The 24,770-nt window shown below is 35.7% G+C and overlaps 1 protein-coding gene across 4 annotated transcripts; it reads right to left on the bottom strand.

The window, feature by feature from the left end:
- On the bottom strand, window positions 1-23,156 carry ZNF143 (zinc finger protein 143). Of its 4 annotated transcripts, none has more exons than XM_010165219.1 (15): window positions 23,044-23,156; window positions 22,244-22,336; window positions 21,685-21,768; window positions 21,381-21,461; window positions 20,088-20,284; window positions 17,648-17,722; window positions 13,806-13,925; window positions 13,407-13,482; window positions 11,567-11,692; window positions 8,334-8,513; window positions 6,985-7,212; window positions 5,570-5,718; window positions 3,691-3,852; window positions 2,701-2,847; window positions 1-738 (listed from the first exon to the last, which is right to left on the bottom strand). In XM_010165219.1, the coding sequence occupies exons 1-15, from the start codon at window positions 23,153-23,155 to the stop codon at window positions 655-657; spliced, it is 1,914 nt and encodes a 637-aa protein (XP_010163521.1). In that variant the 5' UTR covers window position 23,156; the 3' UTR covers window positions 1-654. The 4 variants fall into 4 exon arrangements, with proteins under 4 accessions (XP_010163521.1, XP_010163519.1, XP_010163520.1 ...); XM_010165217.1 differs by having other exon boundaries at window positions 23,032-23,156; XM_010165218.1 differs by having other exon boundaries at window positions 21,381-21,465; window positions 21,686-21,768; window positions 23,044-23,155.
- Between the last annotated feature and the right edge of the window lie 1,614 nt (window positions 23,157-24,770).

Consider the following 24,770-nt stretch of genomic DNA (forward strand, 5'->3'; position numbering starts at 1 on the left):
TTAGATTTACTTCCTTTAATATTGAACAACCAAAGTTTCTCCTTTGTACATAATCCAATTTAAAGATAATATAATTAGCACTTCAGCATTAACAGTCTGTATTTACAATGAATGAGATGGGGTGGGGTGGATAATCTAAAGAATATTCAAATCAAAATACGAAGATTTACAGTAGGATCAAAATCCAAGACTTTTCCATTTATGGAATGCAATTTAAAAGGCTTTGTCGTCTTTATTACTGGTAAGGGTTCCTGAAATGATGATTTTTAATAGTATTTTAAGCATCTGAAATCTTCAGTAATGCCTTCATTATTTGTACAAGACATTAAAAATTAATTCCAATACTTCTATTTGGTTTTTCACTTGCTTGTAGACCAATCTGAAATCTGATGAAAGGATAACAAGGAAATGTACCATATAATCCTAATTCCATATTCCTGAATATACAACAGTTGGAAGTAGATGATGTCAGTCCATTCCAAGGGTTATGTACACAAAACTTACAAAATGTTCTTTGCTCTTGCATAAAATGTGTACACAGTATCAATGAGCGGGGAACTTGAAAGTTTTTATGGGTTGCTGCTGGCATGGACCTTTTTGTTGATTGAAAATAAAATACCTTTCACTCTATTGTTCTGGTAGCAGTTTTAGAAGTTAATCATCAATCCCTGGTGTTTCACCCTGTTGTATTCTGGAGGCTATTCTAATGGCTTCTTCCAGAGACTGCTGTTCTCCAAGCTGAAACAAATGCATTTAAATATAAATAAATTCAATATGTTACATATGGATATAAATGTGTTAAAAAAAAAAAACCAAACCCAAAGATCTAGATATCGATCAATACTTTAGCACAAATAAGTGTCATCAGTATTGTCACACCTCTTCTGGGTAACATATACTAGCAGCTATCTAATCAACATGACAATTAAGATAGCTTCTGATAGCAGATTAAACTGAGTTTCTATGTATCTACCAAATAAATTTTCTTCAAAGAACTGCTGCATGGTAAACACATTTCATGACACACAAAGTAGATGATATTTCAACTTGGCAGATATAACAAAGCTAAGATAAGGCTTTCAAAAGTCATGGTGGCTGCTGAATTACATTTTAACACTGGTAAAGTGAACAAACATCTTCATTTTTCTTAAATCTCTTGCAGAAAGTCAGCACTCTGGAACACTGTATGACATTAATAAATGCAAAAAGTGCACACATATTGCAGAATCCTGACTATAAAAAAGCAGTCATGATGGCACTGTTCATTCTACGGTAGTTTAGAGGGGAAATTATCTTGTAGTTGCAACTACAAGGCCATCAATGTACCTAGCACTATCAGAGGCAACATCAGCCAACCCTGAATAAAGACAACTGGACACAATTTTGGGAAAGAATCCATGGAGTTTTGTAAATGGACAGACCTAATGGGACAGTTAAATGTAACTTTCAACTTGTTTTTACAGTCACTGGATATCATGTTCTGGAGCCTCTCAAATCAAGAAGAGCTGTTACCACCTTCTTAGGATTTCAATTTGGCTATCAGGCTACTGGCTTTATCAGTATTTAGAAACCAAATGGACAAAAGACAAACAATCAAGGACACAGGAATAACCAGTAATATTTAAGCTTTTAATTCTCTCTCTTCTATTTGTATTGTGTATTTTAAGTTTAATTAATAAAAAGACACTTCCCCAAAAGCTTCACTGCTGGTAACAAAAGAGGGACATGTGCAGAAAGCGCCTGTGTTTTCCTTTCATTCAAAGGCCACACTGCTGAGGGTGAAAGTTACTTTTTTTTTCTTCCTCTCATGCGAACTATTCTGATACACTTTGTCTTACATGCAGTTTTGATTACTGCCAACTTAGCTCAAAAGACAGGAGTCCAGAATTAAGAGCTTCTCAGCCTTCATTGCTCTTCAATCAGCATCTGACTTGCTATTTTCCGTTTAACAAAGGGGAAAATAACAATCTCTCATTTCTGCTTGAAGACATTAACACAATTCCTTCCAATCTGAGCTTTTAAGGGAGTACCATGCATACATACACTTGCTCAGAGGTTTTGAGCTCATATTAGTTTCAGCAAATATGAACAGTTTGAACTTAAGACTTAAGTTGCTGTTACTTCCACATGCAAAATATATTTTACCCTCTAGAAATGAAATTTGTGAGTCCATTTTCTGCATTTTTCTTTCTATTTGAAGCTATTTCCAAGAACCTTCCAAGAACACATATTAACTTACATTCCTTAATACTGATTTGTTTAGAAGCTCTTTTGAGCACCTCCTCTCTGCAGAACCACCATGATGTTCTTTTATATTGGTATTTATCAGAGCTAGGGCCCATCATGCAAACCCTACTCAAGAAAGTTGCATATGCTCAACTCCCTTTGAAATTCACATCCATGAAAATTACCCTCTTCCTAATTGCATGCTTCTTGCAGGATGTATGGTTCCTGTGATGTTCCATGTTGTCTAGAACAAAATGTGTGTCTGTGGTCATACCCAGACAACAATAGGATCAAACCCACAAAGGGTTGGCCCTCACCTATCTTCCCTCTTTTCTGGAAGTTCTACAAATAGATTTGGAAAATCAGGTGCTTATTATTCATTCATCTTCCTAACTCTATATATTATTTAAAATAAGAGTTCATATGGTTATGGACTATTTTTTCAGGGCAGCCAAGCTAATTTAAATACCTTACCTGTACTGCAATTTGTGTTCCATTGGATGTAGCCAACAAGGTAACAGGTCTAGTTTCTGTAGTCACTAGATGGTGCCCATGTTGCTGATGTCCCATTTCTGATGAGGCACTATGAAACGCTGCTAAGTCTTGAGCCACAATAGCAACCTTTAAGACCAAAGGAAGAGAATCCACTGGATGACAAATCTGTTACCATTACTGACCTTACACAATGGTTATCTTCAAAGTTGAAGTTAAATTCAAAGCTGTGATTATTCATGAGCATAATTTTATTGTGCAAAAGATACATTTTTTTAAGAAAGGTTGCCATCACAGTATTCTGAAAGTTACCTATTAGCTCTCAAAATATAAATATTCTCAGAACCACACAGAAGTTCAATAAATGTGCCTGTGAGCCTGTGATTATTTACACATACAGAGCACAGTGATTAATAAGTATCTTCATTTTCACGTAGTACAATTTTAAAACAGTGGAATGCATTGTAACTTAAAGATTAAAAAATATATCACTATATTTCTACTAAAAAAGTTAACTATTGTATTTGTATATTAAAAACAAAACCACACATATATACTTACACAAATATTTCCTATCTGCCAAATAAATCACAGTCCCATAATATTAAGTGATAGAGTTACAGTTCATACTGGATTCTGTTCTTAGCTCTGCCACTCATATACTATGTGACTTCGAGGAAAACACTTAGCATTTCTAGGTTTAATTTTACTTGCATCTAAATGAATCACCGGATTGGTACCTTAGATTTTTTTCTTGGTGCCCAATTGTTTTTAAAACATTCTGCCATATTTTGATGCATGGCACTGGAGTAGAACTCATCATACTCTTAGGAGGGGAATGCTATGGCCAGGTGTTGAAAACTGCTTTACTTATATAAATCTATGTGAATGACAGAACTGTGATGGCGTAGGTGCCTATTTTATATCATCTTATAAAGGAACGTTACACATGTATGCAGGATATCATTTTACCTGCTGTCCTTCGGTGCCTTCTGCAGTAACCATTGCTACAGAATGTGTCCCTGCAGATGAGATGACAGCGTCATGGGCAGGGACTGTGATGGTGGTGCCATCTTGTGTTACCATAGTGATAGTATTGCCAATGGCCTGCATATCTGCCTGGGATATGTTGACCTGAAACACAGATAATTCCTGAAGTAAAAAGAGAAGGTTTGATGCTGCTCAAGTTATACCTGAGTCTTAGCTTTTAGCAACTTAACATATGTTTTTAAAGTAAGATTTGAAAAAAAAAAACCAAAAAAAACCCAACACCGATGACATGCATTTGAAGTGTAACAGCATTTATCAAACAAATTCCTGCTAGTTGGTTTAGCAGGAATACTCCTGATAGTTCATTTGAAACAAATTGTGTAGCAGACCAGAACAAGAAGGCAACTTGTTCATAATAGTGGAGAAAAAATATTTTAAGCCAAGATCACAAGTAACATAATGGCCAAAAGATCTATCAGCCGTTACTCTACTTCCTGACCAGCATGTTCATGCATTCCTTGAGAATCACTATCACTTTTTGGCCAAGTCCCCATCTTGGACAAAGAGCCTTCATGGCATTCATCTTGTTGACTGGGATCTAATATACCATGACTTTTCAGACACACTTATCTGTTTGCAGAAATAAAATTATGGCTCTCTAATAAGAAAAAGAATGCATATTTGCCCCCAGAGTCTACAATTCCATGTTAATTAGATCACATCCCAAATAACTGCACAACACATCTATGTGTGTGTCTTGCACAACAGACAATGTGACTCGAGGTAGTACCACCTGACATACTTTTATCTTAATGGAAATACTAAAGAGGCCTTACAAGGGCTTAGAATTTAAGCCACAAATAAACAGTTCATAAAAAATTAATGATATAAATTACTGATGTCTCCAGTATAAATGCATTAGGGCATCAGATACATGGTTTGACATCTGATTTACAAGGTAATAAAACATCCTAGAACTAGTGTCAAGCTGGAGGACAATTTAAATAAATGTGAGAACTCCAGGTCCAGTCTTCTGCAGGCCTTCATTTTCGAGGGCAAAAATGCCAGGTACTTAGTATTGCTGCAATGTTCAGGGTAATGTAACATACTCCTTTAATATCTCATTTCCAATTTGAATTTAGAAGATACCTTTCATATGCTACTGGCATTTCAGCTGCCTTTCCAGCTGAGATATAAACTTTTCCCCATATGCCTTCAAGATATTGCCATAGCTAAACAAAAGAGTTGTGTTGAAATCCTCTCCCAATGAAATGTCATATGAAATCCTTAAAAAATATAACCAAAGGAATCCTTAAAAAATACATCCATAGGAATTTTCAAGTGGATGTAATACCAAAGCATTCTTTATCCTCTTGTTTATGTTAGAAGCGGCAAGAACTGCACACTACCAAAGAGCTTGTAAAGCACCTGGATTAGAAAGAACTCCCACCCCCCTCCCCAAAGTGTGCGCAGACAAAACAGTGAAGATGACCATCAGATATTAAAAGAATAATCAGGGAATTCTGAGAAACCTCAGAAACGAGGCTGTATATATAACAATTGCTAAAATAGCCCATGCCTACTTTAAGAGTGACAAAGATAAAAAGGGTAGCAAAAAAATCTAGCTTTGTATTAATACAGTTTCAGATATTAGAACATATGGTTTAATTTAGGTATTCCACAGGAGGCCCAAATAAACATATCCTGACCCAGCTCCAAAGACACTTCTTTCCTTATGAAAACCCACATACGTATTTATCAAGAATCCTAACTGATTTCAGAAAGCACGTGGAGTATCTGCAAACACCCGCCTCAATTCTCAACATATTTCTGTCAGCTCTTGCACACTGTGGTTACTTACATGTTGGGTTCCGTCCTGGGATATTAGTGCTACTTGTTGACCTAATCCCGACTGAGTAACTGTAGCAACCTGTGCAGAAATTACATCTTCTCCCTCTACACCTGTCACATAGGTTATCTGGGAGCCTTTGAGAACATCTTCACCTTGACCTATTTGATACAAAAAAGGCAAGAGGATAGTTTGCATACTCTAAATGTTGCCAGGAAAGCAAATGACAAGGATTAAGTGCCAGCCTGGTTTGAGGGTTTTAAACACTCCAACGGAAAAATTTTAGTGGAAAGGTAAGAAAAATAAAAGAAAGAAAGATATCAAAAGCAAGTCAGGAAGTCTGTTGTTTTGGGAACATGAGGTATAATCATTTAGCAATGAGTTTTAACACACATAAATACTTCACATGAAGAAAATATACATTTAGTTTATAAGCAAATATTAAAATGGTGACAGAGATTTCTAATTAATTCACTAAATTTTAACCTCTGCACAAGAGGCTCCACGCAAACACAACTGACAGATTTTAAAAAGTTATTAATTAACAAACACTCAGAAGAACACAGTGATGCCTTTGTGTGAAGATTTAAGTAAGTTTGTTATCTTAATAAATGTTTAACCTCAGCAAACGAATCTTATCATTCCCTTAAAAGAAGGAATTAGACTAGAGCAAATCTGCTTGAGGCATTCAGTGCAGTTTCCCACATACATGTAATAAAACAACTTTTCTGAACAAAACAGTTTGCATGTGTATTTCCTATCTTCAGTCACATCTAAAAATCACAATTTGACAAGTGATATTTGTCCTGTCACAGTACCTCCTTCAGACTGATCTTTTATAGTCACAGGATTCAATACTCGTGATATCAGGAAAAACATATTCGAAGGAGTACTGCAGCACATGAGCTTATTTTCATCTTTGCCTCTAGGACAGTTTACAGGAACTGCTGTTAACTGCAGCAAAACCAGGACAGTATCGGGTGCTGCAAAGGCAGATTTTCCTTTTCTCAAGGCAGTGACTTTTTTACTCTTGCACAAAAGACTGTCACCAACCATGGTGTTTATACAGACTCTTAGAAAAATCCCAAAGGAAAATCCACTAGGTTGCAAACACAAACTCTTTAGATTCTCTCAGGTCCCTTCCCACATTCGTGTTTATAGCAGGCTTGCTGGGACTGCAACTAAAATTTCTCTCTTATCCCCAGGACTGCTATAAATGAGTTTATGATCTGGTCAATTACTCTCTCAGTTTGTGTTTGCAAGTTGCCTACAACGCTAAAAAGTTCTACAAAGAAGTTAAATAACTTTATTAAGTACTTCAGATTTTTATCTATGCCCTCATTTCCTTGGTTATAAAAAGCAGCAAAATACTATCCAGCCCATTTTTTTTTTCTTACAACAAGAGATTCAAAGACTGAAACTCTAACCTGGAGGTGGCTCAAAAAAAGCCTCTTGTTCTTCTTCAATGGGCTCTGTGTCATTGTGTGCTGTCCGCTTGTGCATAGCAAGTGTAGAAATCTGCTTGTATGTTTTCCCACAGTGATTACAGTTATATGGTTTGGAATGAGTATGTACAACATGATGCTTGTATAAACTGGAATATTCTGTAAAACGTTTATCACAGCCAGGAACTGTACAGACGTAGGGCTTCTCCCCTGTATGAAATAACAAAAGGGATAAAGAGAACTTAATCCAGGATGCACAGAAAAAACTGTCAACAAACTATATTTACTAACATCTTCGTTACCAACCATACTTCAATTTCAAAGGCAACAGTGAAATTCAAGCTTACAAAGTTTATCAATGCAGCCTCTCACTGTTTTTTTTTTTTTAAAACTACTGTTAGTAAAAGTCAGGCCCTTTTTTCTCCCTATCATTCCATCTAAAACATCCTTCTGATGAAGACAGAATGATACAGGCTGGAAGCTACGATGTCAAATTGAGAATTTTGTTCTTTTATTACTGGAAGTTCCATACTTTTCCTCAATGATCAGGTATGCTGGTACAGTAGTACAATTTCACTTTTGAGTCTTTAAGCTCTGAAGAAATGTATAGGAAGCTTATGTTTAAACAATTATGGTTTCATATAAAAACACCTTTAATTTAAAAATGAATTAAACAAGTATAAAAATTACATTATAAACTAAAAAGACAATCTGAGATACAAAACGTACCTCTATGAAACTTGTCTGTGCTTCTACAAAATATATAAGGCTACCAAGATGATATGGCTATTACTGGCTTTTACATTTTAGAACCTTCAAATTTGTGCCAATTATTTCTGCTGACTGACTAACCCTGGCAATCAAGTTGGGTAAGTATTTTCACCTCCAGTTTATAAAAAGAAGGTTTTGACCACCACTCCAGCAGCAAGGAAAATACATCTGGGATGAAAGGGTGATTCACAACAGTGAGCCAAAGTCAAGCTCAGACTTGTGCTTTACTGTTATTTAAGAAACAGCTCACAGCTGAGGCAAGCCACTGAACCATATTAAGGATTTAGCCCAATGTGCACTGAAGACAAGGTTTTGTATTCTGTATTCTACAGAACTTTGTATCCAAACCAGAATTATTCTGCCTTGACAGCAAGGCAGGAAACCTGACTGCTTAACTATCCTCAGCTAAGGGGAGACGCAGCCCAAACAAAAATACCAAACCAGGTCATATAAACATGAGTATACCCAATTACAATGCATCAAAACAGTGTTCACAAGGACAATGACACGGCCTCTCCCAGGCAGATTCCACTTCAAAATACAAAACATCACTCACATACCTGTGTGTATTCTCACATGATTCTTATAATTAGTTGCACTGGCAAAAGCTCTCCCACATCCTGGCTCTGTACAGTAATAAGGCCTTTCGCCTGTATGTGTTCTGATGTGAACCTTTCTAATATTAGATGTTGTGAATGACCTGCCACATCCTTCAAATGGACACTTAAAGGGCCTTTCACCTAAAAAAAAAAAAAAAAAAACCAACAAAAAACAGAAAATAAAACTTACACATACAAAAGTTATAAAAGAACAAAAATCCAAACTTAGACTGAATGTAGGAATGTAAAGCTCCCTAATTCTCTCTTTCAGACCATTAGTCAGAAAAAACAAGAACATGCCACTGTGGAGTGTTCACTGTTTGGCCAAAACTGGCAACATTCAAGAGAATCATACAGTCTGTAAGCTAAATTAAGAAGTGTTTAGGTTAGTTCTTTATGATGTATAAAACAGACTCAGTTGCTTAGATTAGCTTCCACATTGCCCATATTCTAACATGTACTTAACACTCCCTTGCAATTCATACATACATTATCCAAAAACAAGTGCATCACACCATTGTACATTTGTCAATTGTAATTCACAAAATGAAAAAAATACCTTCATGATTTAGCATATAACCAAGATACAAATGGATCAGTAAAACTCATCATAGAAAGCACATTAACTTTACATGGGAAGAACCAACTTTTTAAAGAGAGACAGCCCTGAAACTCAAGTTTCAAACCCCAAAACCAAAGCAATCAAAAAGATAGGTTATTTTTAAAACACATCTATTAGTGTAATATAAATTTGAGCACAGTAACTTACATCGTTGCACCAAAACATTTAACTGTGAACACCAACTAGGTAAGGCCAGCCCCTGTGTAATACCCAATACCCCTGACCAATACCTCTCCACAGAGAGGGAGAGTCAAGGGAGTTAACTTTGAAGAAGCACCAGCCACCTGATATGCTGTTCTGTTGTAATTTCACACTTCCTAGAGCTAAGTACATTCCACCCACTGTACTGCTTACCAAAGGGAAGAATCTGAAAGCAAGAGAGGGCAGATTACCGCTACAGATACAACCTTAAGTACTTAGAGACAGAAATAAAAACCAAAGTTCTGACAGACGTAAATACCGCAAAACTCCAATGTAGTTAGCTCCTTGGTAGAGGGAACTGTAACTCACTCCTTAGGGCAGCTGTTTCGGGAAGGTTTTTCAGCTTCCTGCCAAGGCAGTGTGTGTGTATAAAGCCTACAGCCTCAGTGTTGTGTTACCATGGCTCCCCTAATCCTTGCTTCAGCCCAGGACCTCAAATCAGGCCTGAAAGGAGCAGTGTTACCAAGTCAACCCCACCCAACAACAGACCCTGCATTAGAAACCAGACCAGATTGCTCTTAAAGAATGCCCACAAAAATGTCATCCGACCGGTTGGTGAAGCCAGCCTTTTAGGTTTGTAATGGACTTGTTAGAAAAGCGACCTGTTTCCAGGTGACTGAGATTTCTAGCTCTAGAAATGCAAAGCAAGTCAGAAGCCTTCAAGCTCTACCCCACAGCAGCTATGAGGAACCATCCACACCAGCTTTTCTGACACCAGAACAGTATGTCTGGGGAAGTCACAGAGGAACCCGAGGCAAGCATTTGATGGCAACACAAAGTGAGACTGGACTGCCACTGAAAGAGAGGGAAAAATCACTTTTGGCTAAAACAGATAGAAAATGAAAAAGCACTAACCCTGCTATATATGACAAAGGAATGAAAAGGTTTCAGAGCCATGGGAGGGAGCGGGCAGAGCCCAGACTTGCCTCCATCGGGTGCACTGTTGCAGCTTGCACAGGGTATGAGGATACACTCACTACTCCATCCATCTGCACAAAGGACTTGGTGCAATTTTCTTCTCATTCTTTAGCTTCCTGCAACTACTCATAAAGCTAAAAAAAAAGACACTCCTGAACTCTGGTTCCTGGACTGTAGGAGTCCATGATTGTTATTTGATTGTTAATTTGAACAATTATTAATATTGTTCAAATGGGCAAATGCTTACATAGGGCCAGCTCAAGTCTTTCTCAACTGCTAAATTAGATTAAAGCAATTAAATTACCATACAACTTTTATGGTCATAAAGAAGTGAAGACAACAGTCTACAGCTAATCAAGCTGTTGTCCATACAACAAATCTTTCAGTTCATAGTCTGTACTTGATGCACTACATAACAAACAGTTCTCTCCTACAACTGAGAACAGATGCCACTTTTATGTCTTCATCCTGATGACTAATTTAACATCAAGATAGCACTAATCCCAGAGTATTTGAATACAGAAGTCCAGGAAAGCAGAATTATCTCAATGCAATCTTGAGGTTGTATAATTTTTATCACCTGCTTTTATTTCCCTCCCCCACATTATTCTTTTCAACCTGAGAAAAACCTATTTAATTTGTTCTTTTTAAATTTTTTACTCTATAATATTCAGAAAGTTCAATGGAAAAACTTGTCAGTGTTCTAAGCAGGCAAATAAATATACTTAATAGAACAGGTTAGTAAGTGATAGATTATTCTTCCTAAATTTAAGGGTTTTTTTTCCTTTTTTTAGAGATCTCGGGAGCAAAGGACACATTGTGCAAACTTGTTTACATGTGTGTGTATCCATAGAGTTTTTCGGAGTGTATTTGTATTTTGGCTTTCAATTTAATCTTTTTTTTTTAGACAAAATGTAAGATTTGATTTTTTTATTCATTTGGAAGTTTTAGTAACAGTTGGTTTTCTGTAATATTTTTGTTCATTTTTCTGCTGCAAGAGAAGGGATATCAGTATAGCAACTAGCTCAGAACTACCAACCTTTGTGAAGCTGGCATGCAAGTTATCTTAAAGCACCAAAACTTAAGAACACTGATGCCACTTCTAAAAGGCAAGCCATATTACTGAGGAAAAGTTCCTTGTTCTGTTATGGCTGCAAATGAAACTGTAAAGGCACAAGGTGACTCAGCTACAATGTAAGTGATGCATTGCTACAAGTAAGCGCATTTGCAAATAGCAGTGTGAATGCTTAAGTACTTTTTGGAAGAAAAGCATGCTGGATTTGCAGTAAATGCTTACCATGCTGAAATGCTGTTGAGCTCACTGGGCTTCAGAAAGAGATTTCTTAAGTATGGCTGATTTCTTAAGTATGAAGTCACAGAATGATCAAAGAGAAGAAAAATCCACCTAAGTGAATTAACAAAAAAACCCCAAAACACAGGGTGGTAATAGTACCTGTGTGTGTTCGGATATGTTTCTGCAGGTCTCCTGAAGTCTTGAATGATTTGGTGCAATTTTCTTCTGTGCACCGATAAGGCTTTTCACCAGTGTGTGTTCGGACATGACTTTTTAACCCATACCCTGAAGATGGATGAAGAAATGATGTTATAATAGTATAAAGACAAAATTAGGATAAATAAACCATCACCAGCAAAAGCTGTGCTTGCCATTCCAATCAGGAAGCTTCCTGATGAGAAAAATTTGCTCTTTCACTCTTCACAAGCTCTTCATACAGAGCAGCAGAACTCTAGATGCAGTTCAGAAATTCTTTCATCCTTCATTTATGAAGAAAGTACACTTCCATAATACTTCTCCTTCTCTTCAAAAGGATGAACTGATAATGATTATAATGTGGAAAAATATTTATTCTGTCTTCTGAGGAAGCTGTACGCTCTATATTCTATCTGCTTTTCATCTCTTACCACTACTGTCATCAAAATGACATTTAATTATTTGCTCATACAAAAATCAGTACCATTAATAAAGCCAGTAGTAAGAGCTCTACTGCTATCCAGGCTCTAAGCTCTAATTATTTTAAACCATATTATTATCATAATCACATATGTAGGTGCCAACTGATAGCAGTCATGGACACTCATTCACTTTAAGATTACTTTTAGGAACTCATTGTCATCAAAAACTCTATCAGTCTAAAGTGAGTTTTGGATCAGGCCCTCTGTAAATTATTTTGCAAAGAGCATTTTACCAAGATTTTCCTTTCTGCACTTCTCTGAAAAGATCATGACTACAGAACCCTGAAACAGCCATTTTAGAAAATGAACTTGAATTTTACTTGTGTCCAGAAGTGATGTATATATTTCTACAAAATAAAGTAACTGTAAGAAGATGGCACCTGCTTTAGGTTTCACAGTGTGCTCTCCCTAAAACAGCTGAAATGCCTATTCTCAATGTTTTTTTTAAAAAACAAAGCGTGTCTACCAAGCTGAGCATTCATTCTTACATCTAAAATAAAACTCAGTTTCCTGATCCAACCCAGGAGAGTTCTTAATATTTAAACAGAGACCATTCACTACTTAAAATGAACTTTATCAAAGGCAAGGATTGCTGAACTACAGTGGTACAATGGCTATGACCAAAAATATAGTACTATTAGACAAACAGCTGTTTATAGCCATACATCAGTCTGTTGCAATGGAAGAGAATATTTCATTATGCAATTTTGAAATCTCTTTACAAACACTGTGCAATTAAACTTGGGTGCAACCCTTTAAGTGTGGTTGTCTCCCTTTCAACCTTTTTCATCAGCATTTATTTTGCTCTTTCTTCCATGTTTCATTCTTCAAAATTGCATTTTGCACAATCAAATCTCAGGGATAGCATAATTTATGAACAGAATAGTCTGTATGAAATGTAGAGTTCACTTAATGAGAAATGTCACTCTGATACAAATTCAATAACAAACACCCATCAAAATTCCTTTCAAATTTGGAACAGAAAATCATTTACCTCTAGTCAACAGGTTCAACTTCTTATCACCTCATTTAACTTATACCATTAGTTTCATGTTAAGAAAGGCTTACTTTTTCAACATAAAATCTGACTGTAGCATGACAGGTGAAGAGTAATGGGAAGTGTCAAGTGTTTCACCTCATTCCTCCTTCAGTAACTAAGAGTTAAATCCTTCCTACACACTACGCTAACTGAAACAATGACCTTCTTTTTTGCAGTTCTCCCAAGTTCTTTACTTTGCAGTTTAAAAAAGGCAATATTAAAAACTTCCTTTATACAGAGATAAACACTAAAAAGCAGGAGGAGCTAGTCTACAATAGATTACCTGTTGCAAAGGCTTTGCCACATCCGGGATGTTCACACTGATATGGTCTGTCTCCTGTGTGTGACCTTTCATGCACCTGTCAAGACATCCAATACTTATGACTTCACGAAATGTTGTATCTGATTACTTCAACACAGAAACAGTTCATTCTCAAAAACAACATATTTGATTTCTCTTCCCAAGATTCACGTTCAAGTGTCTTCTTGAGTGATTAAAAAGTGAAATATGGTAACATATTGGGACAACCAATTGTTGTAAAATCATTCCAATAAACATTTGACAAAACAGCACCATTGCAACTGGCTCTCTGTTAATTTCTGTTACTTTTAAGCACCTATTCTATAAAAAAAAAAAAAATCATGCCTGCAAAGGTACAATGCTAATTTTACATCTCATCACCTTAAGATGGTGAGCTGTTGTGTACAGTTTTCCACAGCCGTCATAATCACAGCGAAAGGCTTTCTCTCCACTCTGCTGAGATTTTGCAGTCACTCTTGTTCCATGTCCTTGCAATACAATCTTAAGTTAAAGAAAAACATTGTTAAAAAAACCCCACAGTGGATCAAAAAAGTCACATACTTGATTTTGCTGTCAAGTCAGAGCTGATTCTGACAGGTTTCTCTTGTCTCTCTTTGCCATGCCACGTATTTCTTAGTCCTCAATAAAACCAAAAACCAAAAAACTAAAAAGTATACATTCTGATAAAAGGAAAGAGAGCAACTGTAAAACACGTTCACTTGTAGCTAGCAAATTTAAAAGCATGCATTAATTAGCCAAATAACAACAAAGAAAAATAATTTTAAATATAAGCCTAGTGGTAAGACGACCTGAGTAGTAGACAGAAGAGGCTTAGATTATACCCAAGACACTGGATCAGTTCCTAAAGGAGATTAGCCATAAATCAGACCACCTTCAGAGATAAATCCATGCAAAGGCCAAATAATAATTAAATGCACTTATATTTAGTAGGTTTTGAAAATGAAGGAAAGCATTTTGTACTTTGTCAGTGATGCATGAGTTTTGATCAAACTAACTGAAGCAATTTGAGGTAGGTTCTAGTCTCCTTTCTGGCATGACACAACAGGAAAATATACAGAATAGCTTTGTAATACAACTTAAAACCTTTTTAAAGGCTTCTTCATGTGCTAATATGCAATAAACATTCACACAGACTGAAGAAAGAGGCAGAAGCCCAAATGTAAACGTTTTGATACAGCCGTATGCAAAGCAGTCAAGACTATTTTAAAAGGTCTGTCCTTTTAAACTACTCCCTTTTTCTTATGGGCCAAATTCTATTCTGAATTGTCAAAAGAACATTTCACAGAATGGATGAGGTGGGCAGGCACCTCTGGAGATGATCTAGTCCAACATCCTCTGCTCAAAGCAGGGTCAGCTTCAGCAGGTTGCTCACAGCAGTATCCAGATGGGTTCTGAGTATCTCTAAGAATGGAGACTCCTGAAGGCTGCCCCCAGCCTTCACATTCCCAACTAATTCTTCTTGGTAAGCATGAGGTCCAGCAAAGTATCTCACCTGACCAGATGCTCAGTAACCTGCTTTAGGTTGCCAGTTGCCATCCCTGAACTCCAGAAACCTCCTGCATTTCGTGTGCCCTGTTGGGATGCTCTTCCAGCAGATATACAGATGAGGATCTGTGAACATGAGGCTTCTTCCATTTGTCTGAAGTAGGCCTCATCTTCTTCCTGACCAGGCAGCCTGTAGCAGACCATCACCACAACACCACCCACGCTGGTCTGCCAGCTAATTCTGACGTGTCGGCTCTTGACTGGCTCATCACCCATCCCAAAGCTGAGCCCTGTGCAGTCCTGCTGTTCTCTCACATGAAAGGCAGCTCCCTCTCCTTCCCCACTTGGCCTTATTAAAGAGACTCTATCCATCCATTACAGCACTCCAGTCATCTGAACTATCCCACCACATCTCCCTTATCCCAACAAGACTGTAGCCCTGAAAATATGCATAGACTAATTCCTCATTCAGTTAAATTTTACCAGTACCAAGATTGATATAAAGGGGTGGCAATAAAATAAACAGAATACTTGGAAAAAAATCAGTTGAACATCACGAGCATTAGTTTGTCCAAACAGCTGTTTGCAGAAGTATGTTTCTTCACAATACATTAGTTGGTACAACTTGAGGATTATTAAGAATTCAGTTAGTATTATCATTCAACAAGGACTGATGTAGTATTAAAATTATTGTTAATAGAAGATAATACACTCTAAAGAAACTAAAGAATTCAGATGTTAGGAGGCACTAAATCAGAAGGACATGGCAAATAAAGCACCATTATAATAACGTGAAACTTGTTGAGAGGAATTGTGCACTTTCAAATGGACAAAATTTTAAAAAATCCTAATTTTAGAAGAAATCACAGATGTGCATCCTGAGTTCAGACAGGTAACACACAAAGGTAAAGATCTCAGATAAGATTTTTATAACGTATACATACAAATTTCAGTCATATGATTCTGCTTTTCATTTGAACAGATGGGTATTACAGGTTCGAAAGGAAATAACGCATGATATCCATTTGGGCACATATAGTCTTTTGTTTTCACGTGTAGAAATCACAAAGAGGTTTTATGCTTTTTTCTTTGGTGAAAAACTTAACCACAAGCAAGTTTGAATGACTACTCAGGAGCATGACATCTGTTCTGTTCTTGTGTTACCTGTGGACTTAAAAAGTTTGTAAGTATACTCTTATTTAATACTATATCTAAATATGAGACTATTTTATCTCAAGTAATATATTATTTCAGAATGAGTTACAAGTAGATATCTACTTAAATTAAGATATAAACGATTAAAATTTTCATAGATAATTGATAGCTTTGGGACCGTTCAGTTGGCCAACCAAAGTCACCTTATAGGGGTCAGAATTTGAGACTAAGCTTCAATACCTTTTGAAATATCAGATCTATTTTTGTTTGCTCCATAAGATAGGCATACTTCCATATGGCACATATGTTGCCATACACATCTAAGATCAAAAAAACCCTCCAGACTCACTTTGTTTTGGGGCTGAGGCTCAAATCAACATGTAACTGGATACTGGTTACAGGTCATTTTGCTTAATAGGCTCTTCCACATAAAAACAACCAGGATCTTATCTTACTCTTCCTTGAATTTTGCATTTTGTTGGAGTTGTACCCCTAGTCCAACCTACAAGTGTGCAAAACCTCTAAATTGTGGGACATAGCTTTTAAAAAAAATTTAAAATAGAGAATTTTGAGGTAACTGTCAGAGGTGAGCCTATTATTCTTCCCTTCACAGATACTGTACTTTACCTTGGAAGATATTTTTCCTTCTTGTCTAGTTCATTATCTCTTAAATTAACAAAAAGGACAAACAAGGCTCCTCTGACCAAATCCTTCTCAATGCAATGACTTTCCATTTTTCATTCTGTTGTTCGAACATGTGACAGTATAGGGGTTTTTTATTATTTTTGCTGTTGGTCATAATCCTTTGAAGCTCAGAATATGTTTTGCTTTGTCTTTTCCTTTAATAAAATACGTTACGATGACAAATACCACTCTTCTTACATAATTTTATGGATCCCAGGTAAAAAAAGCTTGAGACTTAATAAGTTGCACCTGTATTTTCCACTGCTTTGAACTTTTAAGTTAATATTTCCACATTGAAAAGGGTTTTATATTTCTACATGCTAACAACATGAATACAGAAAAAAAAAAAGGAAGTATTTTTCTGCTTCTTTAAGTGTTCACTAGGAGCAATACCCTTATCTACTGATTACTTACAAAACTTGCAGTAAAAATCAGGGTCTCTAACAGGGCAAGTGGAATCAAAATAAGTCACCAAAAAAGGGAACGGTTCCAGACATACGCTTGGAGTTGTTTCTCTTGAGAAGAAAATAATTCATTAGTCAAGTCTCTGGAAAAGAACTTCTGAAATACTTACACCCTTACTGATGAAATACTCAGCCAGCTTGAAAAATCTTAGAAATCCATCTTAATTTTATATTAAATTTTAACAGAAAAACCCCAGAAAACAGTAAGTATTAGAAGATCTTAAAATCCTGTGAAAGGGTCTTGTACAAAGTGAGAAATATGACCTTTCTGTATAGGTTTGAGATGTAAAATTCCTGAAGGGTAGCAGCAGGCCCTAATTCATGGCTACACAGGACTACCTATCATGCACGTTGCTGGACAGAAAAGACAGAAAAAAAAGATATATTTCATTATTTTTGTATTGGGCTACATACCTGCATTTTTTTATCTTGTTCATTTTCACCTATCATTCCAGTGCCACTAACACTGTCATTTCCATCAATAGACACCTGAAAAACAAAGTTGAAATGGGAAAGACATTTACAGGTTATTCTTAGTAATCTGAAAAACAGAGGGTTACAGACAGTTCCTGAGGGCTTATTATTTCATAGCTCTCTAGCTCCCTCTTGAAACTTTGGTACTACATATGTATGTTAAATTAATAGACTGACAAAAGTATTAAAATACATTAATATATCTAACAATACTGACTTCTGACAGAAAAAAAAACCAACAAATGTTTACTTCTTTTATAATAGCAATGTATCTCTCACTCCCTGTTAAGCAGAATTTATTTGTTTCAAACAGCACAACTCCTTTGGAATCAAAATACAGGACATACGACACCCAATTTCCAACTTCTTTTTTTGCAGTTATTGGGAGAATTCTGAAAGAATTCCAAGAAAGATCTTTGAATTCCCCCTAAAAGACTGTCTTCAATTCTAAAGAAAGATTTAGTCTGCCTTCAGTTAAGAACATAAGAACACCTATACTGAGTCAAACTAAAGGTCAATCCAGTGCACCATTTGCTTTCCAACAGCAGCCAGTAGCAGATGCTAGAGAAGACTAAAGGAACAGGCCAAGCATATAGTGATACATTCCCAGAAATACTCTCTCAACCTCCAAGGAATTTGTGGCTTGGGAACTTCCTGAAATACAAGTCACATGTTTCTACCTAATAGCCCTGGATACATTTTTCTTCTATGAATTTATCTAATTACTCAGTGAATTCAGAGACACATAGCATCCACAACAGCCTACAAGCACTGCCATGGCTTAACTCTGTGCTGTTTGAAAAAGTATTCTTCCCTTGTTTTTCTTGAACCTGTTACCTGAGAGTTTCAGCTGATGTTTCCCAGTTCTTACACTGGTAAAGATAAGTCACTATTCTGTGACACTTAAAATTTTATAAAATTCTATCATATATTATCTCATGCATTTCTTATGTTTGGTTATCACTGTTGCCCCTTCCTGTACCTTTTTTCAATGTTCCTATAGCAGCTGTTATGAAAAGTATACATTGCCTCACTATGAAGAATACACAGACATTGAGCAGAATCACAAAATCACATTCCTCCTTTCAAGAGAAAGACAGGAGTTGTGACAAGTGAGCTATTGTTTGCTTTTGTACGTGCAACACTTGGAAACTCACGTCTACTGACTTTCCCTGAGATGTTCTAGCAGTACCTTTCAGATTAAGCTTCTGAGATGAAAGCTTAAAGAAAATAAATACAGCATTTCCTGGACAAACACCAGTACAGTACAGAAAACAAATTCACATTACAGAATTAAAAAAAACATGTTGAGATAAATAGGACAAAAAGGCAAATTTATTTGCATTTCTTCTGGTTTTTCTTCACCTTCTCAAAACATAAACTTATAACAAATTATTAATATAGATCCTTGTTAAGAAGGACAAAGTTATGATTGATTTAAAGCTAAATTAAATAGTAGCTAAGGAATGTGTAAAAGCTTGTCACTACAGCTCAGTTAACCTCGAATTACCTTTTATTTTATGAAAGGTTAAGGCACAGCCAAACACAACACAATCTGATTGGCTCTCACAGGATCTTTCAATTATAACAGATAGAAGAATAATGGAAAGAATAGAGTACAAGCCATTTAATTATCCTAACCAGCCTTCTCCCAAAACCTGACAGTTCTCAGTGACACTAGAGAACAGATTATAAAATTTATTCTACTCTTTTGCCAGAGTAATACAAGCACCAATGGTGATCATCCAGCAACTGGGACATTGCTAAACTATAAAGTCATGGAAGTTACACCGCCCATTATTATACTTACATCATGCTTTACAGAAGTCCAGGAAAGTGGATAATATAAATTTTGAGCACTATACTACATTTTACTATTGAAATTATGGATCAAATAAGTTTTTTCCAAATTTAGTAACTGTCTAATTATCGAGTTTACACTTCATATCATGTGTTGTCCTTGCCCAGTACACCAGGCCCTACTCTTCTCAATGCAAGAAAAAAAAATATCCAGCAATAGTGCCTGGATAAAATAATTTAACTTTGTCCTTCTTTCCAAACAGTGCCCTCTCAAGAGGCTCCTTTCCAATGCTGTATTTTAGAGAAAATTATTATTTAGTTGCCTAAATCACTTTCCAAATCAGTTTGACTCCACATCATTTCAGTGTTGAATCTTTTGTTCTTTTTATGCAACACTACAAATTGGAGCTGCTCACGATAGTGAAGCACTGTCATTACAATTTGGTGTTCTCTCTTCTAAGAGTCTGAAGACTCTCTTAATTATTAATGTAGTTCTTAGATCACAATTGGCTTTTGCTGCCAAATACCTTGCAATGCTACATTAAAACATTACAGATGGAGAAAATGTCTTTCAGTATACCTTGGCTGCATATTGCTCCAAAGCACTGATGGTATCTGGGTCAATGGCAGCATCTCCTGTATGAAGACCTGCCACTGTGCCATCAGCTTGAATGGCTAAAATGGTATCTGACTGTGGCATCTGCACTGTGTGGTGAATGTAGGCAGTAGTTCCATCCTCCAGCTGGACTGCTTGTAATGCACTCTGGTCGTAACTGTCTGAGAAATAATATTACAAAGTGATATGAAAAAAATGAATAGCAACGTCTGCATGTTGCACAATAAACTACTGCTGTTTAGGAAATGTGTCCTGAAGTCATGTATATGTATGAAATATATGAGAAATAGAACCACTAGTATATGAGAAATATAAACACTTAAAATATCACTATGAATAGCACTGATGGAATTTTTTTGCAAGACAACACTCTCCCACAGTTTTATTTCTGTACACTTATAAAAGTGCAAAACTAATTTTATATTGGTCTAGCTTTATTTACAAAGGAAACCAGGAACACAAATACAGTTTCCATTCATAATAAAACAAAAATAATGTCAATGCTTCAGATTTTAGAATTCATAATACTGATCATTTTAAGAACAGAGTCATGGAAATATTCAAAAGAAACACATAACATATAGGATAACTTTTAAGGAATAAACTCTTTATTATATCCTCTCCTCTTAGTATTGTTGATTGTAGAATGCAATTCTTGTCACATTAGTTTAAACAGACTTAAAATATCTACTTATTCACTTTTTGTAGAGAAGTAATACTATTTCCAAGACCAGGGTAATAATCTTCCGCAGAAATCTAAGTTATCATTTAAAATAAATACATTTGCATTCTTGACTGTCAGCTATCACATTTTCTGCCCTACTACCTAATGGCAAAATCATCAATAGCATGATCTTTAAAATTTAAGTCAACTTCTACATTCTTTAGCTCAAGAGAGATTGACTGATTGATTCTTACCTACTTTCTCTTTACATTTTCACATACAATTATAGCTGAAATCTGTTTAAGGGCTTACACTCTCTACTAACATGACATATACTTACTTTACTGTGATATTGGGCTAAAAAAAGTGAAATATGCTGGTTTTCATTCTGTTTATAACAGTTATATGAGGCCCAAATAAGGAACTGAACCAGTCTCATTTCAACATTTTCCAGATGTCACAAAAAAAGTCACAAGTAATCTACATTGACAATCACACTAAAAGATGTCATAATCTAAAAAGAGTACCATATTTCACACAGCTGAAGTTCTGTTGAACTCTAATGTAATAAACCACATTTCAAAAAAAATTACCTTTCGAGGTGTGATGAATAAATGCCGTAGTTCCATCTTCCAGCTGAACTGCTTGTCCATCTTCCAGACGCAAGCTGTCCCCTGTTTGGAAGAAAGAATTACAATGCTTCAGCAATAGTTTGAAAAATCCATGAGTTAGAAAGATTAAACACTAAATACCTAGGATTACAAAACACCTAGGATCTCCTCACGCCTCTTTCCATTAAAATAAGAAATCAAGCTATTATAATGACCGTTAATTACTTAATATTAATATTTATCAGTAATATGTTTTAGAATATATCTCTTGTATTATTGCACTTACTGCTTTTAGGCATGGGTACGTGTTGAACATAAGCAGCAGAACCATCTTCTAATTGAATCACTTGGCCATCCATTAATTTACCATCTGAAATACACAATTAGAATTCTTTAAAAATATTCTGTATGACACATCACAGTTTAAACACACAGCTGATACCTTCTAGATTAAAATATCAATAAAAGATCACAGAGAAACAATATTTGGTAAAGAGTAAGCACGGTACGACTATACAGAGGTTTTAAAATTTGGGGCTAAAAAAATGGAAAAGGCCTCATGTCCTACCCAGTAGGCAGAATGTTGATATTTGGGTTTGAATTGTAAAGCTCATCTCACTTTTGTTTGACTTACGTTCTGTAGTTGATACCTGCATCTTATTAGTAGCAGAAATAAATATTTATAGCATTACTGTAATATCTGTAATTTCCAGCTGGAATTGGAACTTTACAAACATTGTACAGATTTTGCCTGACTTTACAATCCAGGGGGTTTACAATCCAAAGAGAGGGTGAAAAAGGGGAATACAATTTCAATACCAATCAACTTCTAGTAATTTACCTACCTTTAGAATTGTGCTGTATGTAAGCAGTGGAGCCATCAGCAAGGGTAACTGCTTGCAAACTTACACCTTCCATGTTTTCTAAGTTGTCACCATCTAGCAAGGAAAAAAAAGTTCATATTCACTATTACCAGCATCAAACCCTAAAAATCACAACTCAACCACCTTCATAAATGATTACATCCCCTTAAAACACAATGATTTCAGAAATAATAATAGGAAATATTATTATTATTTTATTAACTAAAAAAGTTACACTGTCAAAGAATAAATATCTACAAAGCTGAGGTTTTAGGAGAAATATTAACTATGTGAGTGTCAACAGTGAAATAACAACATATATACTTGTATTGATAATTTTGTTTTGTACACTACTACCTGTCATTAATACACACAAATGTACTTAAGAGTAAAACACAGATTTAGGAAAAAGTTTTTAATAACTTAAAATCATAATCAAGTTTAAAACAATCCTAGATCACCAGTCTGTTTAAAAACTCAACTTGTTTAATACATACTTAGATATTAACTGAAGTTACAAAGTATGAAACAGTAAAACTATAGTGAGACTAAAATCAGTGTTTTTACATTTCCTATTTTGGCACATTTACACTTCTATTACTTAATTAAGAGATCATTTCCTTTCAGAATTAAATTAGTGAACTTAAATCAATCTCAGTTAACTACGAGTAATTTGTGTTAGATTTTTAATTTAGAATATATTATGTGAGTCTTAGAGTTTCCTCTGAATTCCAAACAGAAAAGATACAATAATGTAGAGATATTTTAACCTGAAGGTTCACCTTGCACAGCTACAGCTTCTGTTAGACAAAGAGTCACATGCTGGGCCTCCATTCCTCCTCCAGAAAATTCAGTCATTCCCTGAGAGTCTCGATTTATCTGAGCTAATAACATTGTCTACCTGGAAAGAAAGTATTCACAAAACACACGTACAAAATTTAAATACAGAACCCAAACTAGTTAAAGACAATCCAAGTTTAATTAGATTTTTATGCAGCTGATGCAAATATTTTATGTTACCTTTTGTGTAAAGAAGATTCAATGACAGACTGACTTACCTGGAAAATACTTCAGAGGAAAAAAGTTTATTTGAAATTGATAAATATTATTACCTCAATTAACTAAGCTTCAGGTAGCAGTTACTTAATTGAAGTGCATCAACCACATTAAGATTTCAGTTAAAAATGAATTATTCAACTGATGTATAAAGAATAATGGTGGTAATGATGGTATAACTAATCCTTCTGACCCCAGAATTAAAATAAAGCTGTCAATTCACCCATGGTCACCCATGACAACAGCAGGGCTTTAACCATAGAAATTAAACATCTCTCTAGTGCCAGTAAGAGGCACATGCTATCTATCGCACACTGGGAAATACACACTTCATTAGTAAGTCTGACTGAATGGTCCAACTATTTCCCTAAACTTCTATTTAAAAAACAAAAACAAACAAACAAACAAAAATCAAACCCTTGAAAATAATAAAGTATTTAATGATAAAATGTATTAATAAGACAACAGGATAGTGATTGATGAGCAACAGTCACAACTCTGCACGGATCTCATAGAACCAGATACAGCCATCCCTTTGGATAGTTATTTTTTACCCAGACACGTTTCAATGAGAGATTGAGCAGTGTACTGAATTTCAAAGGCAGTATTACTAATTTTCAGTATTACTAGACTAAGAAGCTATAAAGGAAATATATAACATTGTGTTCTACTAACTCAGATGTTGGCTTTCATCACAGGAAAAAACCAAGCCAAAACCAACAAAAACACCACACACAAAAAAGGGTCACCGAGTTCTGCAGTGTAACATACACTTAGACTTGGATGAAAGGGAAAAAAGAAAATAAATTTTAAAGTCACATGGAATTGCAATGTAGGCTACACAGCACTAAAGCAAATTTCCCCCCACTCCAATCTCTTGATAGGTAAGAGTTTTTCTTACAATAAGAAGCAGTTAGATAATCTCACAATAAGGTTACAGAAAAACAATGAAAGCTTTAATCTTAGTATGGTTCTACAACCTGCTGTTTTGTACTTCAAGGCTGAGAAGAATAATCTAGGGGTTTTTAATTCACTTATGATTACCTTTCTAAATAACTAAACTATTTTTACCTCTACAATCCAGAAATCTGCCCTTGAATAAACACCTCATCGACAGTCTCAAAGACCACCAAGAAACTCGTGCTTGCATCAAAACTAAAGAGTAACAAAAGCAAAATTAGACCATTTAGGTACTCCAGCATGCCTGCAGTATTTAAAAGGTTTGGTGCACTAATTTAGTAGTTGAAAATTATACCCGAGTAACATTTTCCCAGTGACTTTGGACCAGACTATTTCCTAGAGAGGCAGGCAGCTACATAAGTTTCTTAGTCCCAGCAGAGAAAAAGCTGCCCCAGACCCAGCTGCTGCAGCTCTGCAGTGCCGTGCACAAAGCAGATGTGTCGCTGCGGCCCAAGCCTGCTAACTGTTAATGTGATGTTACACCAGGTACCCA

The sequence above is a fragment of the Antrostomus carolinensis genome, unplaced genomic scaffold, assembly GCF_000700745.2.
Source record: "Antrostomus carolinensis isolate BGI_N321 unplaced genomic scaffold, ASM70074v2 scaffold47673, whole genome shotgun sequence".
Classification (NCBI taxonomy): domain Eukaryota; kingdom Metazoa; phylum Chordata; class Aves; order Caprimulgiformes; family Caprimulgidae; genus Antrostomus; species Antrostomus carolinensis.

Excerpts from the sequence above, each read along its gene's own strand:
- ZNF143 (XM_010165217.1), bottom strand. The coding sequence starts at position 23,155 with ATGTTATTAGCTCAGATAAATCGAGACTCTCAGGGAATGACTGAATTT. Across the intron at positions 22,337-23,031 it reads TGTGCAAGGTGAACCTTCAG|ATGGTGACAACTTAGAAAAC; the intron begins GTTAAAATATCT and ends TTTCCTTGCTAG. Across the intron at positions 17,723-20,087 it reads TGGAGCAATATGCAGCCAAG|GTGTCTATTGATGGAAATGA; the intron begins GTATACTGAAAG and ends TTTGTTTTTCAG.